The sequence below is a fragment of the Narcine bancroftii genome, chromosome 14 (assembly GCF_036971445.1).
Source record: "Narcine bancroftii isolate sNarBan1 chromosome 14, sNarBan1.hap1, whole genome shotgun sequence".
NCBI lineage: Eukaryota > Metazoa > Chordata > Chondrichthyes > Torpediniformes > Narcinidae > Narcine > Narcine bancroftii.
This window is the reverse complement of record NC_091482.1, coordinates 33,100,993-33,119,865: the sequence shown is the minus strand read 5'-3', so window position 1 is coordinate 33,119,865 and position 18,873 is coordinate 33,100,993. Positions and strand designations below refer to the sequence as shown.

General features: G+C 44.1%; 1 protein-coding gene across 9 annotated transcripts in view; it reads right to left on the bottom strand.

Annotated features, from left to right (window-relative positions):
* Window positions 1-3,369: 3,369 nt before the first annotated feature.
* Window positions 3,370-18,873, bottom strand: part of gtf2ird1 (GTF2I repeat domain containing 1) — a 235,753-nt gene continuing 220,249 nt past the window's right edge. For all 9 annotated transcript variants that reach the window (XM_069910946.1, XM_069910941.1, XM_069910950.1 and 6 more), the window contains 3 exons: window positions 16,933-16,970; window positions 15,105-15,220; window positions 3,370-3,605 (listed from right to left, as the gene is read on the bottom strand). In XM_069910946.1, coding sequence (XP_069767047.1) covers window positions 3,584-3,605; window positions 15,105-15,220; window positions 16,933-16,970 — 176 coding nt within the window. In that variant the 3' untranslated portion in view covers window positions 3,370-3,583. The remainder of the gene's footprint in view (window positions 3,606-15,104; window positions 15,221-16,932; window positions 16,971-18,873) is intronic.

The following is an 18,873-nucleotide window of genomic DNA, read 5'->3' as shown; positions in this document are numbered from 1 at the left end:
CTGCCATTTTAATTCACCATCGCACTGTCTGTGAACCTTTGCACCATATCGACAGGGTCCAACACAAGGTGAAGAAATGATACCTCCTCTCCTGACAGGGCACATTGTATCTGCTGGACCCAATATATCAAATTCTCCAGCTTTGGATAATTTCCACTGTCTTTTTATTTGTAAGAGAACAGGCCATTTCTTGCTGCCAGTCCTGTACAATATTACACAGACCAACAGCTTGTCTTTACCGTCCCATTATTTCACTCTCAGAGAAATTCCCTTTGCTCCACCTATTTGCCTCTCCTCCTTCTTTGCTCCTGCAACTAACTTGTTTCTCTCGTTCTCCCTTCGGATAAAGGATCCTGGACCCAAGACATTAATTGTTTCTCTTTCCACAGATGTTATCTGATCTTGAGTTTTTCCAGCATTTTTACATTTTTTATTTTGAATTTCCAGTTGGTTTAATTTTGTGAAGGTAAATTAGGAAATGAACAAAACCCTGGAGGGATAAGTGGTTGACTGAGGCAAAGAATGTTTTGCAAACCTGCTGTTGCTTAAGATGTGCAAAGTTGCTCTTTTATTGAACCTTAAGAGTTTGATTCTGTTTTAAATTAACTTGCAACAGAGAAATGGATCGGAGGTCAATCCACAGGACCGTAAGAGTGGCAGAGAGGATCACTGGAGTCTCCCTGCTTCCCCCCCCTCCCTCCATCGATGTAATAGCGGAGCATATGACTAGCAGAGAAGGGATCGGACAGAGTCAACATGGATTTACAAAAGGTAAATCGTGCTTGACAAATCTATTGGAATTCTTTGAGATGGTGACGGGTAAAATAGATGGGAGAGAGCCAGTGGATGTGGTGTACCTGGACTTCCAAAAGGCCTTCGATAAGGTCCCGCATAAACGACTGGCTTCCAAAATCAAGGCTCATGGAATTGGGGGCAAAGTATTGATGTGGATTGAGAACTGGCTGGCAGGTAGAAGACAGAGAGTTGGGATAAATGGCTCGTTTTCTGAGTGGCAGGCGGTGACCAGTGGGGTGCCACAGGGATCTGTACTGGGACCCCAGCTGTTCACAATTTACATTAATGATCTGGATGAGGGGATTGGATGTAATATCTCCAAATTTGCAGATGACACTAAGCTAGGAGGGGTTGTGTGCACGGAAGAAGGGGTCAGGAAGCTCCAGTGTGATTTGGATAAATTGAGGGACTGGGCAGATACATGGCAAATGCACTACAATGTGGATAAATGTGAGGTTATCCACTTTGGTAATACAAACCGAAGGGCAGATTACTATTTGAATGGCAATAGATTAAGAGATGGGGAAGTGCAGAGAGACCTAGAGGTACTTGTACACCAGTCTCTGAAGGCGAGCATGCAGGTACAGCAGGCGGTTAAAAAGGCAAATGGTATGTTGGCCTTCATATCAAGAGGGTTTGAGTATAGGAACAAGGATTCCTTACTGCAGCTGTACAGGGCCTTGGTGAGACCCCACCTGGAGTATTGTGTGCAGTTTTGGTCACCTTATCTAAGGAAGGATGTTCTTGCAATGGAGGGAGTGCAGAGGCGATTCACCAGGCTGATACCTGGAATGGCAGGAATGACTTATGAGGAAAGATTGCGCAAATTTGGATTGTACTCGCTGGAGTTTGGAAGATTGAGAGGGGATCTCATAGAGACATATAAAATTCTGGCAGGACTGGACAGAATGGATGCAGATGGGATGTTTCCAATGATGGGAAAATCCAGAACCCGGGGCCATGGTTTGAGGATAATAGGCAAACCATTTAGGACCGAGATGAGGAGGAATTTCTTTACCCAGAGGGTGGTGAATTTGTGGAATTCATTGCCACAGAGGGCAGTAGAGGCAGGTTCATTAAACATATTTAAGAGGGTATTAGATATATTTCTTCAGTATAAGGGTATTAAAGGTTATGGAGAGAAGGCGAGGACGAGGTACTGAACTTTAAGATCAGCCATGATCTCGTTGAATGGCGGAACAGGCTCAAAGGGTCAAATGACCTACTCCTGCTCCTATCTTCTATGTTTCTATGACGTGATCTACTGGGATTGTTGTCTGAAGAGGGCGCGCAAAGTCATTGAGGTCCATTCCATCCTGCAAACAGCATATTTTAGTTGCTCCCATCAGGGAAGAGATACAGACAGCCCCACCAGGCTGAACACTTCTTTACCACAGGTAGTGAGAATGCTGAACAACCAAAGGAACTGCTCACACCTCCAAGACTTCTATATCAATGAAAATGTATTCATTTATTTGTATATATGAAATATTTGTCCTGCAAGTGTACTGTTATGTCTAGTTGTGTGTCTCCATGTGTTACACCGAGGACCAGAGAACGCTGTTTCGTCAGGTTGTACTTGACTTGTACGGACTCAGGGACAGCCATTGTCTGTAATGTTTATCAATTCATATTCTACATTCCTCCCATCCCAATGAAAGTACCACCTCTCCTGGATTCTGTGCCTGGACAGGGGCTTTATTTCATTTGCTTCATGTCAGAAGGCGATGAGACTGGAAGTTCCATGCACTATTTCTTCTCTTGTGCATCAGAATGAATTGGAACATTAATTTTCTCGTGACTTCTGCAAAAGATTCCACAATTCCGATCCATATTTTCCCATGATGAGGAATGGGCCCATTCGGTCCACTGGATCAATGCCAGCTCACAGAGCATTGCCACTCCCCATGAATTTTTAACCTATTCTCCTCTCATTCCAATCAACTCTGCCCAGAGTCTCCATTCACCTGCAACCAAGGACAATTCACCGACAAATCCGTATATTTTTGGGATGATGGAGAAAAGCCAGAGTGCCTAGAAGAAACCACGGAGCATCTCCTGCTGCTGCCAACATATTGAAGGACCCATCCCACTCTAAGTCACATCCCATTCTCCCTCCTTTAGCGGGTAGAAGATACACAAGTTTGGAAACATGAATCTCTAAATGCAATGACAGTTTCTTTCCTGCTGTTATCAGACTCTTGAAGGAGCCTTTCTTTGGTATAAATTGATCCCTTCGCACCATTTACTTTTGACTACATCCTGCCCTTTTGTTTCATTGTTGCATAATCAACTATACTTCTGGGTTGACTGACCTGGATAGCATTCAAAACAAACTCATTGGATTTTGATACATGTAGCAATAAACAATTCAACTCAGTTAGTCAGTCGCAGGGAGAATGTGCAAACTCCACAAGGACAGCACAGCAGGTGAGGTTTGAATCTGGGTCATGCAGTTGTGAGACAGCAGGCTCAGTCAACTGACTGAAATGGTCCAGGATTCCATTTGGTGGAATGACCCCATTTCACGGCGAAACAAGTCTTTGGAAACTCCCTTACCACAAACACTTTCGCCAGATTGCAAGGCAACACATTTATTTAAAGCCCTTGATCACATGGAGACGGTGTAAAAATCAGGGTGCATTCTAGAAGGAAATATTACAGTTCATACTATACAATTATGGTACATAATTACACGTTGTTACTGTCAAAGTCATGCTTGGCTTGGAGGAAGGCGCTGCTTAAAAATTTACAGGCCCTTGGATCTGCATGTTGACTGCACCGTAGTCTACAAGGTACATCGGCCACTGCTGTAGAGAGAGAGAGAGAAAGAAATTAAAATTTTATTTTACAGGGCAGGCAGGTCACAGGTCTCAGACAAATCCGTACCTGCCCATTCCTCCCAGATCCAGGCATTCATTTACTTAAAGGTGAACAACGGGTCAAATGAAAAACACAAGGAACTGCAGAAGCTGGAATTTCGAGCAAATAAAGAAGTTGAAAGGACTCAATGGCTGAGGGAATGGAGAGAAATGGACATTGGTTACCTGCCTCGAAAAAGGGTCCCAACCAACCCAAGACGTTGACTGGCCATTTCTACCCCTGAATGCTGCCTGACAAAGCTGAGTCCCTCCAGCATCTCTGTTTCAACAGGTTAAATAGGCTCCGTATTAAATTAAATATTAAATTTTTAAATTAAATTTAAATTTAGAGATACATCAAGGTAACAGCCCATTTCAGCCTACGGATCTGTGCTGCCCAGTTTACACCCAATTCAACAACCACCCTCGGGGTATTTTGAATGGTGGGAGGATGCAGACCTCCTGGGGAAACCCCACGCAGACACGGGGATAACGTACAAATCCTCACAGCACAGGAATCGTACCACAGTCCTGATCCCTAGCGCTGTAACAGCGTTGTGCGAACCACTAAGCCAACTATGCTCCCCCCCCCCCTTATTGATGGTTACATTTCTGCAGTAAATCCATATCTTTTCCTGTCCAGCCAAAGGTTGTACACCAAAGGAATAAAGAGATCTTGCAATAAAAATCCTCGCACTTTTTTGCAGCTTTAATCATCCTATCTCCATGTTTAAATCTATTTTTATCTATTAAAATTGTCATTTGTCTTAGAACCATAGAACTCTGCAGGATAGAAACAGGCCTTTTGGCCCATCTAGTCTGTGCCAAACTATTGATAAATAGTAAACAAGCTGACCACCAAGTGGTCATTAACAAATGGGTGAGTGATAATTACAGCCAGGAAAGTTTATGTGAGTTGGGGTGGAAATTTGGCAGGGTAAATAGGTGATACTGACAGAGTGGGTCACAGAAAAACAAAGGTTGCAAATTTGGTCCATGTGTGACTTTGTCTCCAACATTCGTGCAGGAATGTTTAAGTTCCCGGTTCCAGATCCACGAGATATTTAAATTCCATTTTTTTCAGATTCCAGCATCTGTTGTCGCTTTAAGCTTCATATTTAAATTTGTCCAATCTTTATTGTAAGATAGTTTGTTATAATTATACTTTATGAAAGATGGATAAAAGTACAGTCGTCTAACTTTAAATAAATACATCGATTGAATCAAATGAGGCATGAATTGATATGAATCTTAATTACATATAAACCAAGATTTGGTTGCGAGGGGTAATCGGGTCGATGAGTACTCATGCAAAGAGGGATCAAAAATGGAATAAGGTGCAAAATGGGATGTGTTGATTGGTTGCAATGGGAGGTGACGTCATTCTAGAGAGAACTGTAGCATGAGCTAATGTGGTGAGTTCTAAGTGCATCTGAGAATATGATAACTGCCAATAAGGCTTGGAAATGGTGAGCACTGCTCATTGACACACTTGATAAAAGATGTGTGTCTGTACTAGTGAGAGAAAGTGTTTGTACCACTGGAAAGAAGGGGTCTTGGACACAATCTATTCAATGAGTGTTGAGAAGCAAAAAGGGAATTTATACAACTGGAGCTGCAGAGCTCCAAATAATGAAATATCAACGTGCGAGGCATGCAAGAACTGTGATGCTGTTGGCTACTCTGCTGACCCGAGCATTGACTGGGTATAACGTTGAAGGGAAACAAGGTGAGCTACTGCTGCAATGTGGTTGGGCGAGTATGTGTCTTGATCTGGATTTGGGGAACAATGTGAACGACACAGATCTATGGGAGGACACTTGGGTCATTGTATCAGAAGATTCTGAATGTAAAACATAGAAGGGGGAAGTTTACCATTTTTTTGTGTGAACCTGTTTTGTCATTCAACAAAATGCTAGAAAATTGAATTTAATCATCATTTCTGGCTTTGTCCTCTATAATCTATAGATCTCCTTTTGAAAGCAGTTAAAGACAGCTCCTCCATTGCTGTGAATTCCAAAGATTCACTGGACCAAGTAAAGAAATTTCTAATTTCAGTCCTAAATGGCCTCCCCTTTTCCTGAATTCTAGGCTCCTCAGCATTCCTCCTCTGTCAAATCTTCTTACACATTTTGTACAGCTGTGTGAGGGCACATTTTGGTTTTTTCAATTCTAGAGAAATGAGGCTTGGCCAATTGGTTCCAGAGACCTGCCATGGCATGTCCCAGTTAGGTGAATCTTCACTATGCACTCTCTATAGAAAAAGTAACTGTTTAGGCAGGGAAACCGGGAAAAAAAACCAACTCAGGACTTCTAGAGAGGTCTTACCAACTTCATGCATAAACTCCTTTACTCCAATCTTGCAATATAGTCGTGGGAAGAGCAAGGAAAAATTTAAAGTAGAACTTGTGGAAGGGGTCAAATTACAATGGGCTGGGAAGAGTCCTGGCTGAGGTAAAACAATCCCAGGAGGGAAAGAGTTTAGCTACATGATTAGATGGAGAGGATTGGATAATACTACTGGGGAAAAGAGAGAATTGATCAACATGTGTTAGACAAAGAAACGTTGTTTCCATTCATGTGGAACAAATAATCTGGACATAGATTTAAGATTTTTGGCAAGAGGCAAATTATTGTGCAGTAATTGATAATGACCTGGAACTGGCTCCTTACAAGGGTGGTGAAGTGGAGGGAATGGCACTAAGCAGCTTGTTCCAGAGATGGTATAGATTTAAATGGGCTCCTTCGATGCCTCTAACCCTGTAACGCCATGGCTCGTTGCAATATGTGGAGATTAGAGAGAGATCCAGCTTTCAAGGTGCACTCTCCACGTCTTGAGCTTGGATGATATGCTGGAGTGTAAGTTGTATACTTAAAGGTGCATCAGTTATTTGGATGGCCTGGTCAATTGGAATATTTGGACTCATGGGCCGAAATGGCCTGTTTCCATGCTGTGTGTGTACATTAAAAATCTCAGGTTAAAGAAGGATTTAGGAATGAAAATTGGTAAGGCTTGAAAAAAAAAGTACAGAAATTTAGGTAAAATGTTCATTTGAATCGAATTGATACGTCCAATCGTTGTAATAGATAATGGAGACCATCCCGATAATACTTTAATCTGATTAAGTGATACCAAGAAATTTTCTTTCAATAAATGTTTATAACTTTCCATAAATGTAATTCCTAAATATTGGAATTGGTCTTTTACTATTTTAAAGGGAAATTAAGGTACCTTGAAAAAGAAATAGTTCATTGTGCAAATTTAATTTCTAATCCGAAATCTGGCCAAAATGGGAAAGCAAAGTTACAGAAACCTCTGGATTTGAAATAAAGAGCAATAGATCATTTGCGTAAAGAGATATTCAACTCCAAAGTGTGTGGATGCCAAGGGTTGCTACGTGCTGAGGTTCTGTATCTCCCTCTGTTGCAAAGGAAAGGACTGGACCTGTTGTCATGTAATGTGCCAGTCAGTTGGACATCACCATACTACCAATCCTTTGTGGAACAAATCTTCCAGCCTTTGACCACTAGTCCATCAGGCAGTGGTAAACACAGAGCATCCTGTGGGACCAGAAAATAGTAGTTCCCTGCACAGTCTGTCCTAATTGTCCAGCCAAATGCTCCATTGCCAGAACTCACCAACAACCACCAAGACCTTGATTGGCTGGTGGTGAGAGAAGGCCTTCCTGTGCACCCAAGATCTCACTCCAAACACGGGGTACCCTCAGAGAAGCTACAATGAGGCAGGGACAACAGTCGTTCTTTGCACGCTGTACATTTGCAAACAGGGCCTGGAGAAAAATGCAAGGTGTCTTGTTGCAGGTCAAACTGAGCAGCTGATCTCAAAGCCGTCTCCAGGGATGAAACATCAAGAGCACCTTTAAGGTCAACTCATGAAAGATGTTCTTTGCCCTGCTTTGCACGGGCCTTCCAGCATATCGAGATTTCTTTAAAGGGATGAACATTCCTTGAACATTCTTGGCTGCAGGAATAACTACTGAAGAATGCAAGGAAGTTCAATGCAGACAAAGCAAAGGTTTCGTGGTGAAGTACTGCAGCCTAAAGTCCTTCTGCCACTGGCAATTAAGGGGCTGGATCTGATGGGGAAACTCTTGAAGTTTGTATTGTCTAAAGAAGCCACAAGTGGCAACAGAATGTGCAAACCCTTTGAATGTGTAGAACTGACAACACGGAATGTACAGGCTGAACAACGCTATGATTTTTTTAATGAATATAGTTAACTTTTGAAATAAAAAGTCACCCAAAGGGCATTTAGTTTCCACATAAAACACTCAGATTAGCCTGAACATCCTTAATTCCTGGCGTGGAGTGGGCCAGTGGAAACAACATTAAGAGTGCACCAGCCTCCCACCTCTAACATGCAGCTGTCCACTTTATCCCATTGTCAAGCTAAACTAACATTGCCAACGATAATCACAGACAGCACAGCATCAAAAATTGTTACTGGCGAGGACGACGGCTCTGAAATAAACCACTGGTTGGCAAGACTCAACTGAAACAAACCACATAATTGAATATTGTAGAATTTTATAGCAGGAGAAGTCATATGTGCACAGGATCCTTAGCCAAGTACAATCAGACAGCCTGGGGCAGATCACAAGCTTGGGTAACAGGAATGTACATTAACACCTGGAAGGTGATATTAAAACCCTTAGCCAGGAAGCTGAATATAAATGTTCTATCACCTCTGGCAACCTCCTTGTGATTAATTCCAACGTCATTCAGTCCTATGTGGTTTTTTACACAGGCCACTGCGATAATTTTCACACTTACCTTCCGCAGTGGCCATTCACACAGGAAGGACGTTTACACTGAATACTTGAGTTGCGGTCATTTCGAAGGCTGGAGGTCGGTTGATATTGACCGTGACGTGGACCCTGCGTGCGATGGACAGCATCACAGAATCGCCACACGCGTCGAAGCTGTCCTATTCATTTAGCCCATCGTTGCGGATACGCCTGCAGTTCCGTTTAGACTAGGGCTGCCGCAGGAAAAATTTTCAGGATGGGGATGAGTTGCTCATTCCCTTTCCGAACATTTTACACAGCCTGCCTTGTGGGAATTTTGCAAAGAATTCCCGTTTCGCAGCAGCTGAGTAAAGACCATAACTGTCTCCATGTAAACCTCTGTTGATTCCACCCTTCCCCTTCATAAACTTTTCTCATGACAGGTCACCACATGCGCAGGTTTAATTGTATTTCTTCGTCAATGCTGCTGAACTTGAATGTCCAGCCTGTTATAGTTTCACTTCATAGTAAGTTACCATGTGGAGAGAGTAATGCTAATTGGACAAGGAAATGGCAGATGGCGTTCAGTGTAGAGAAGTGTCTGATCATGCACTGTGGTGGAATGAAGAAAAGTGTAGACTATTATCCAAACCGGCAACGAGTTCAGAAATCAGAGCCTCAGAGACTTGGGAGCCCTCAAACAGAATTCCCCAAGGTCAACTTGCATGTAGAATCATGGGAAGGAAGGCAAATGGAATGCTGGCATTCATTTCGAGTCAGGTAGAAAATAAAAGCAGGGATGTGATGTAGAGGCTTTATAACCATATAACAGTTTATGGCATTGGTCAGTCTGCATTTGGAATACTGAGTAGTTTGAGCTCCATGTCTTAGGAAGGATGTGTTGGCATTGGAGAGGGTCCAGAAGAAGTTTACAGGGATGATCCTGTGTTTGAGGGATTTTACTGGTTGGAGTTTGGAAGAATGAAGGGGGATCTCATTGAAATCTACTGAATACTGAAAGGCCTGGATAGAGTGGACGGGGAGAGGATGTTTCCTGTGGCAGGGGTGACTGGGACCAGAGGGCACAGGCTCAGAATACAAAAACATCGCCTGAGGACAGGGACAAGGAGAAATTTCTTTACTCAGAGGGTGCTGAATTTGTGGACGGCTGTGGAGACCAAGTCTTGGCTATTTAGAGGTAGATGAATTCTTGAACAGAAAGGGAAAGAAGAGATACAGGGAGAAGGCAAGAGAATTTGGTTGAAAAGGCAGTAAATTTGTCATAATGGGCTGAATGGCCCAATTCCACTCCTGTGAGTTATGATCTTAATGTTTTTAACATCAGACAATACAAATACAAGGGATGAGTTGGCTAAAAGGGAACTGAGATGAGCAAGACCAAATGCTTAAATATCTCATGATTCATGATGAACATCTTCCATTGAGGAGAAAAGATTGGAATGTGAAAGTGGCTCACGACAGTGGGTCGAGGAGGTTTAAAGGGAACACGAATGGCTGAAGAACATTAGACACCAGAAAAGGGCAACAAAAAAGTTGATATGATGGAGAAAACCAAGTACAATCAAGAAATTACTTTAAGTATTTAAAGGGAAAGTCACACAAGTCAACACTGGTCCCTTAGAAGTAAAACACGAGCGTCTGCAGACACTGGTTGAAGTAAAAACACAATGCTGGAGAAACTCAGCAGGTCAAACAGCAGCTGAGATGAGGCAAAGAGAAAGATTCAAAACCAGTGCTCAGGCTTTAAGCATTGTGTTTTTCGAAGTCTGTCTGCAAGTTCTATGTGGTGTGGATTATCCTTTATCTCAGAAATCTGGTACAACTTTATCACTCAGTTGAAAGGATAATTCTCCACCCCTTGTGGGGTGGAAGGGTCCTTTATATATTGAGCTGTATTCATGGACCTCTGCCTTTCAGGAGATGGTACTGTTGGGAAGGGTGCTCCAAGATTTAGACTTGCCAGCAATACATTTCCACCTCGGGATGGTTTGTGACATGATGGGAACCTGCAGTTGGTCCTTTCCCTGCTCTGGTGCCCTTGTTCGGGGTGATGGAGACAACAGGGTTAGGAGGCATTTTTGGAGAAGTGTGAGCGAGCCATACATGTGGCAGACAGGAAATATACCCATCATATGCTAAAGGGGAGGAGAATAAAAGCTCTGGGTGATTGATGTGGTTCCAAACAGATGGCTTTATGCTGGATGATTCAAGTTTCCTTTATTATGTGCATAAAATAAACTTTTGCTTGCAGTAAAGGCACCCAAAAGGGTTCCCCCACCAATACGAGAAGCAAAAGAAAGTCTCGAATACCTTCAGAGACACTGAGTGTCCATGGACACTCCTCCTGTGTCCTCTGAAGCTGCATGGCTTCCCGTCCATTCCACGGAGAATGTGAGCTCCTTGTTCCAAACCATCACTGTGACCAGGAAGCTGCTAACACCTGAGCCCTTTAGAAACCCTGCTCATCATCCCGGATCTCGCTCCAGATACCTGGTTCCCTGCGGCCTGTTGTGAGCCCCTCACTGGTCCACTGCTGTGGTCTACTTCCCTGTAGGATCCTCACCCAGACTTCTCCTTTTCAGCAGGTGGGGGGAAGCAGGTTGGTAGCTCCCTCTTGCTATGGTACCCTGCACAAGTTCGTTGATCTCCAGGGCCCTTATGATCTGTTGCCAAGGGTGGGTACTGCCATCTTGGACATATAGCTTCATACCTTCATGGATCATTAGTCCCTTTTACAGGGCAGTTAAAACCTGTACAGGATTGCCAGCATAATGACCAGGCAGTAGGACCCTGTGGAGAAGTGCTGTGTTTCCGCTCCCACTCTTGGGTCTACATCAGTACGCGAGTTATTGGTGATGCGTCCATTGCACTCCTGTCTTGCCTTAACAACAGTGGAAAGGCCTCAGTGACAGGAGATGAGGCCCAGCCTCTGAGCTGCTCTTCCAGGCATGATACATGCGCAGCTGATGCAGTAGTTGACAGTCAATGGGAACCCGATTGAATGTCGGGGCTCTGGTGACGGTAATGCTGTTGAATAAAGGGACAGCTCGCGCTGGAACCATGTCCTTTCCAGTTTGTGTAGTTGATGACCACAGATGAATGTAAGTCATCAAAACCATTACAGTACGGAAACAGGCCATATCGGCCCCTCTAGTCCGCTCTGATTTACGTGAACTCCACTAGTACCACCTACCTGCTCCCTGCCCATAACCCCCTCACATCCATGTACTCATCCAACTTCCCCGTAAATGACAAAATTGACCCTGCTGCAACCACTGCTTCCGGAAGGTCATTCCATTCAGCCACCACTCACTGAGTGAAGAAAGCTTCCTCTGACATTACTTCTAAAGTTTTGCCCCCTAACCCTTAACTTATGATCCAATCTCACCTACCTTCAAGGGGAAGAGCCTATTCACATATACTCTATCTATTCCCCTCATAATTTTAAACACCTCTATCAAATCCCCCCCCTCAACCTTCTACGTTCCAATGAATAATGACCCAGTCTACTCAGTTGCTGTCCATATTCTAGATACTGCATCCAGGGCATTTCACCGGAGAGGAGTCCAACGAGATTGGCACAGAATGAGGAAGCATTAAGGTAGATGAGGCTGAGGGAGTTCCAGAGATCAACTCTCAGGACAGCAGTTAACACTGCCACCAGTGATAGAGTGCTTCCACTGGGAGAGGAATTGAACTCAGAGAATAAAGAACTTCCACTGTCGCAGGAGACGAGGGATTAAAATATTTTGGAAACGAGGATGCCCTTCCTGGAGTCAAAGTACATCAAGCACAGTGGTGCTGAGTGAAAGGGAATTGTGTTTTGGTTGAGCTTGGTTTTGTGCAAGACTGACGTAACAGTAAAGCCTCGATGAGAATTTGAGCGGAGGCAAGGGTGTAGTCATGTGTCATCTGAGGTGCAACAGGCAGGTACCATCTCTCCAAATGAAATATACCAGCATGGTCTTGTACATCTAGATTGGCCTCAGGCAGCTTGCAAGCTTGCAGGGAGAGAGGAGAAGGGGAGAGGAGGAGTGGATGGCTCAAAAAGAGTAACTTATGTCTACCTAATATTCTCAGTATAACATCTGGTAGGACCAATCCCAAGCCAGATAGCTTGGCACATAGGAGTCAGTCCAGGTAGGACTCATGTTGCACGTTAGCAATGTGCCAGGACATCAAAGTGTGTTGTGAAAGGGAGACGTGGAAAGTTACTGACTGACAAATCATGACCTGCGAGAAGCAATTGGTATTCCAAAGAGCTAAAATAACTTGGTCCAGACAGCCAGCAATGGACTGCCATGTTAACTAGACAAGAGATTGGCAGAATTTAGCATCAATAGCAAATTCAATTGTTAATTGGTTAGCGCAATGCCTTTACAGAGCCAGCAATCGAGACCATGGTTCGAAATCCATGCTGTCTTTAAGGAGTTTGTATGTTCTCCTCATGCCTGCATGGATTTTCTCCAGTTTCCTCCCACCATTCAAAATGTAGACGGGGTGTAGCTTAATGGGGTGTAAATTAGGCAGCACGGACTCTTGGGCCGAAATGGCCAGTTACCGTGCTGTACATCTAAATTTAAATTTGTACATTGTGTTGGCTGGTGCCATCCCCCAATTCTACAAAGATCCAATGCTGCTTATGCATCAGCCGGTTTCAGCTCCAATTCCAAGGATTTTTTCCACAGGCAGTTGGTGGATTTGTTTGTTGTTGGAAATTCCTGGATGTGCACCAGTAGTTACAAGAATCCCTCAGAAATGTCAGTGGCAGGAATTCTCTGGAAGCACACCCAGAGTATGTGGAAATGTTTCCACAGATGTGGGAATGGATATCTCTCAGAAACTTTTCGAGTGTCCCTGGGTCCTTGTGAATGTCACCTGTTGTGCTATAGATTGAAAAACATTGTTTACTTCCATGTAAATATTGTGGAACCAATATCATTTGGTACCTGGAAAGCTGTCACTGAACCGGAGAGAACCTGATATTTGTTGGCATTAAAGGGGAATTTGTCACACCATCAGTGAATCTTCTTTCTTTGGCTTGGCTTCGCGGACGAAGATTTATGGAGGGGGTAAAAAGTCCACGTCAGCTGCAGGCTCGTTTGTGGCTGACAAGTCCGATGCGGGACAGGCAGACACGATTGCAGCGGTTGCAAGGGAAAATTGGTTGGTTGGGGTTGGGTGTTGGGTTTTTCCTCCTTTGCCTTTTATCAGTGAGGTGGGCTCTGCGGTCTTCTTCAAAGGAGGTTGCTGCCCGCCAAACTGTGAGGCGCCAAGATGCACGGTTTGAGGCGTTATCAGCCCACTGGCGGTGGTCAATGTGGCAGGCACCAAGAGATTTCTTTAGGCAGTCCTTGTACCTTTTCTTTGGTGCACCTCTGTCACGGTGGCCAGTGGAGAGCTCGCCATATAACAGGATCTTGGGAAGGCGATGGTCCTCCATTCTGGAGACGTGACCCATCCAGCGCAGTGAATAGACTAATGGTAAAAGGTGCCAACACCAAATTTCTTCCAGAATTTCTGCTAGTTTGGGGGAATCAGCTTTGATTTACGAAGAAAGCTCTCCTTTGTGAGTTGTTGGAGGAGATTCAGTATGTCACCAAAGACTCTCGAAAACTTCTTCAGGTGTACCGTGGAGAGCATTCTGGCTGGTGGCGTCACTGTCTGGTATGGAGGTGCCAACTCTCAGGACAAGAAAAAACTCCAGACGGTTGTTAACTCGGCATCACGGGCACCAGACTTCATTCCATCGAGGACATCTACATGAGGTGGTGTCTTAAGAAAGCCGCTATCCTCAAAGACCCCCCACATTGCTACCCTCAGGGGAAAAGGTACAGAATCTTGAACATGAGCACTCAGCGGCCCAAGGACAGCTTCTTCCCTGCTGCCCTCAGACAATGAACCACAGACATTGCCTCACTCTCACTCTTCATGCACTATTTTTATTTATTTTGTAAGGTGCTTTATATAAATGTTTGCACTGTGATGCTGATGCAAAACAACAAATTTTGGGACACGTCCATGACAATAAATTCTGATTCTGAAGTGTATTTTTCCTTGTGCTTCCTCTCTCCCTCAGCTGGTGAGAGCTGGGTTACCCATTGTTGGATACTTTGAATCCAAATAACCTCTGGCTAAACTGTAACAATTTTAAAGCCAAGCTCCAGGGCCTTCCCTACACTTGAGACAAGGTCTCTGGAAAGGGAACCAGGAAGTTTATTGCAGAGGGTAGCAGGGTTAGTGTAGTGGTTACAGCGCCAGCGACCCGAGTTCAAATCCGACGGTGTCTGTAAGGCGATTGTATGTTCTCCCTGTGTCTGCATGGATTTCCTCAGAGGGCTCCGGCTTCCTCCCATCATTCAGAAATGAACAGAGATTTTGGCAGCACAGCCTCGTGGGCTGAAAGGGCCCGTTACTGTGCTGTGTGTACATCTCTCTCTCTCTCTTTCACCTTAAACAATGATGGTAAAGTCTAACCTGCACCTTGGCGCTCACCAAGAAACTGAGTGGAAGTCGGGGTGTCCATTCTGGGATTTGGATCTATTGCAGCTACTGGGACAGTTCCACTTATGGCCCCTGGGGGAAGCGGCTGCTACATGATGTTCAACAGCAAGATGAGACTACTGATGGGTAATCAATAGCAACAGTTTTACCGCTGCAAAATTAAAAAATAAATTACCACGAGGGAGACGGGATTCGGCGATACACCAGCTTCCATGTTCGACGATGATGGTCCAATGTTCCCCTCTGACACTCTTCGTCTCTTCCGTTTGTGCACAATTTCTGCTTTGGATGCTTGAAAAGGCCAGATAAAGTAGACGGTGTTACCACTGGAGTGCAAACGGTCAAGGCTTACACAGTTGGACAACAGTTCAAATCAAACCTTTCCCGCCACACTTGCTGGCACCTTATTCCCTCCTCTCTCACCTGAGGGAGTGGCTCCTTGCAAGAACAGAACCTTAGGAAGGCCAGCAGGTGATGACAATTCCCCCTTGTGGGGAAGTATTGGGCATTTTTCATCAGGATTAGTTAACTGTTATGACAAATGAACTTGGATCCAGTTAAAGAAGCCTTCCAATCTGACAGTGGTTCTCAACCTTTTTCTTTCCACCCACATACCACTTTACTAATCACAGAGCACCGATGGCATGGGGATTACTTAAAGTGGAATGTGAGTGGAAAGAACCACTACAATAAAAATTCTTTATGCAGATTTGACAGCAAAACCCAATCTGAGTAAGATAGCAAATGTGACTGTGTCAGTCAGGATTTTTGCAGTCTCTACTCTAACCCCACACTGATGTGACTGGTTCTTCACTGAATAACAACCCGACTTTTGTGCTGGAAAAAGATGATCAAGGTTCACAATGAAAATGTGAACCATTTCTGCTCCGTCAGCCAACTCTCAGCAAAGGCAGACATTGATGGCGACATCTCTCTCTTGCCTTCACTGTCCCGGGGACATCTTTTGGCTCTCTGAGGAAAATGGTCAAAAACTCATCCAGTACCAAGTTCATGGTTTACCAGGCAGTAATGATCCCTGCTTGATTCACCAAGAGCTGACAGTGGGGTCACCTTAAAGGTCTGGAATGGTACCTCCAATAATATCGCTACAAAATCTTCCAAGACTACTGGCAAGATAAAGGCCAAGAGTCCCAGCTTTGGGGCTCTAATGATATAGTTTCCTTCATGGGCAGATCGTATTGTTGACATGCCTGGCACCAGACTCTCAAAACAGGAATTTCATTCTGAACTCCTTCCAAGTTTGGGAATCACTGGCCCAAAATGAACAAGGAGTGGGGGAGGGGGGTGGGGGGGAAAGCAGATTCCCAGTGGAAATTGTGAAAGGAGCACACTACATCCCAAATGACCCATCAACTTCCTACCCTACCTGTTGCAGGGACTGCAGGTCCCACACTGGACCCGGAGATCAGGAGTGGAAAAGAGTCTTCCTTTGCACTGAAAGACTGCTGGAACAATAGTCAGCTTTAGACATTCAGGAGGCGAAGCCTGGGCTGATATTCCCTGCTGTCTCGTAACTTGTGTGGGGATCTGCAATCCTGAGAACTTGCATCTCCTGACTTTCCTACTTAACCACCAGGACAATTAATGATACCACTTGCAAACTCCATAAGCTTAATGCCTCAACCCAATCCTCCTGCAGGAATCATTTAACAATGGTCAGGAGCAAGATCACATTCATTGACTGTAGATTGAAACCAGCAGCCTTTCTGTTGGGTTCAGCTACACGGGAAAGGAATCAATAAATGGGCAGATTAATAAGGACGATTCCACACGTGGTTAGAACAATGCCATGTAACACCACCAACAATCGGGACTGGGGTTCAAATCCTATGCTGTCTGTCAGGACTTTGTCCATTCTCCCTGCGTGGGTTTTCTCCCACTGTTAAAAACGTATTGTAGGTCAATTGGGTGTAATTGGGGAGCATGGGCTTGTGGGCCGAAAGGGCCTGTTACCGTGCTGTACATCTAAAGTGACATCTCACCTGATTTTGATGCTTCATTACAAATTTCCACAAAAGGCCTGTAAAAGATTTTTAAAAAACATGTCAGTTATCAATGAATAAAGCCATTCACTACTGACAGCCAAGTCTACCGAATCTCCAATTACTTGGGTGAACCTTCCTGAACCAGGCTGACTGTCTACAGTCCTCACCTACATGTACCTGGGCCAAATGGGGAGGGTTCATCTCCCTGACCCTCTGCAACCTGGGAGTCAGGCAGCAGCCAGCACAAAATACTGCTGATACTGGGATCTCCAGCAATCAACGAGCTGTTGGAGATGGGGTGTGGGGGGGACTCAGAGGGACAGGCGGTGTCCATGGGAAGAAATAGTTAGTCATTGTTTTGGGTTGAAACTCTTTATCAAGATGCGTTGAAGCCTCAATGGTAAACCCTTAAATGAGTTGCTTTATTTTTTAACAGTCTTTCAATAATAGCTAAATCTTAAAAAAATTAATTTCAGACTGTTAGATTAAAAAAAATTAAAATGTTTAAAAAATGAAGCCGTTATTTTCAGGGTGAGAAATTCCATTGAAATCTATGTGGTCTTCAATCCAACATCCGGTATGATCTGGTGTAGGGCTGGAGAGGTGGATTTCCCAGTGTGACGCTGAAGAATCCCATCAAGACTGGGTTCCGTCGCCCGTCTCTGTGGAGTCCACCGATGGAGTGGAGAGCTAGCTGTCACTCACTACGTCCTGGTCTTGCAGCAGCTCTGCATGTCTGGGACTTGCTTGTGTGGGGATCCCTTCCGATAGCCCCATGACTTGGCCCCATATTGCAATGTGCCTTTCCTCGGACACCCTGTGAATGACTCCCCTGTTAGAGTTAGTCCATAATCAAGGAGTTAACAAAGGGTAAGTGACCATTTTAAAAAGGGGACTGGAATTTCAGATTAATATTTGCACCTAACATAAAAGCTTAAAGCCTCATCATATACAGAACCAACTCCCACAGCTATGAGCTTATCAACTTCATCCCCTTTGTTGACAACTTCCACCCCGACTTCAAATTCACTTGGTGCATCTCTAGCGACACTCTCCCTTTCTTCGATCTCAGATGAAGAACTCTCGACGGACATCTTCCACAAACCCACCAACTCACTGCGAAATCACACAATTTGGATCTATAAATAAATACCGCACAGCAAAGAATTGTCTGTCATTGAAATAGGTTAGGCTGCTCTGCTGTGCACTGCTTGCAATCCTGTGTCATTTAATTAATTATTCACCCCTCCTGTCTTGAAGAGTTATTTATTTTACTACTTACCTTGATTAAGTCGTCACCAGGTACAAAATAAACATGGTAGTGCAAAGAAAAAGTTTGAAAACCACTGTTTTAATCGTACCCAATTGATTCGTTATGTGCACGGTTTCAGAACTCCAAAGGAAATGGGCCGATGACAATTTTTCTCAAGCAAAATATTTCAGTAACATTTGGGTCTAGAGCAGTGGTTCTCAACCTTACCTTCCCACTCACATCCCACTTTAAACAATCCCTTACTAATCACAGAGCACCTATAGCCTAAGGATTACTTAAGGTGGAATGTGAGTGGATAGAAAAAGTTTGAAAACCGTTGAGCTAAAGGACCATTCAATTGTTCCTCCTGCCAATAATTTTCTAACAGGATTAAACACAGGCTGAAAATAGCCTGCAAGAACTCCAGCAGGAAAGCAGAATCTGTGGGGGCATAGGAGAGCTGACACGCTGCTTGGCATGTTGAGTTTCAGCTCCAGGTTCCAGCATCTGCAAGCTTCTTCTACACAATCTTGAAAGTGCACACATTCAACTTTAATATACTGTATAGATTAATAAAGGTATTGAGGACAGAGGTAAATGCTAACAAACAAAATGTACATAAGTAACACTTATAATAGACCAAATGCCATTTTTAAGGAACATGAATAAAACTTGTTATTTCAACA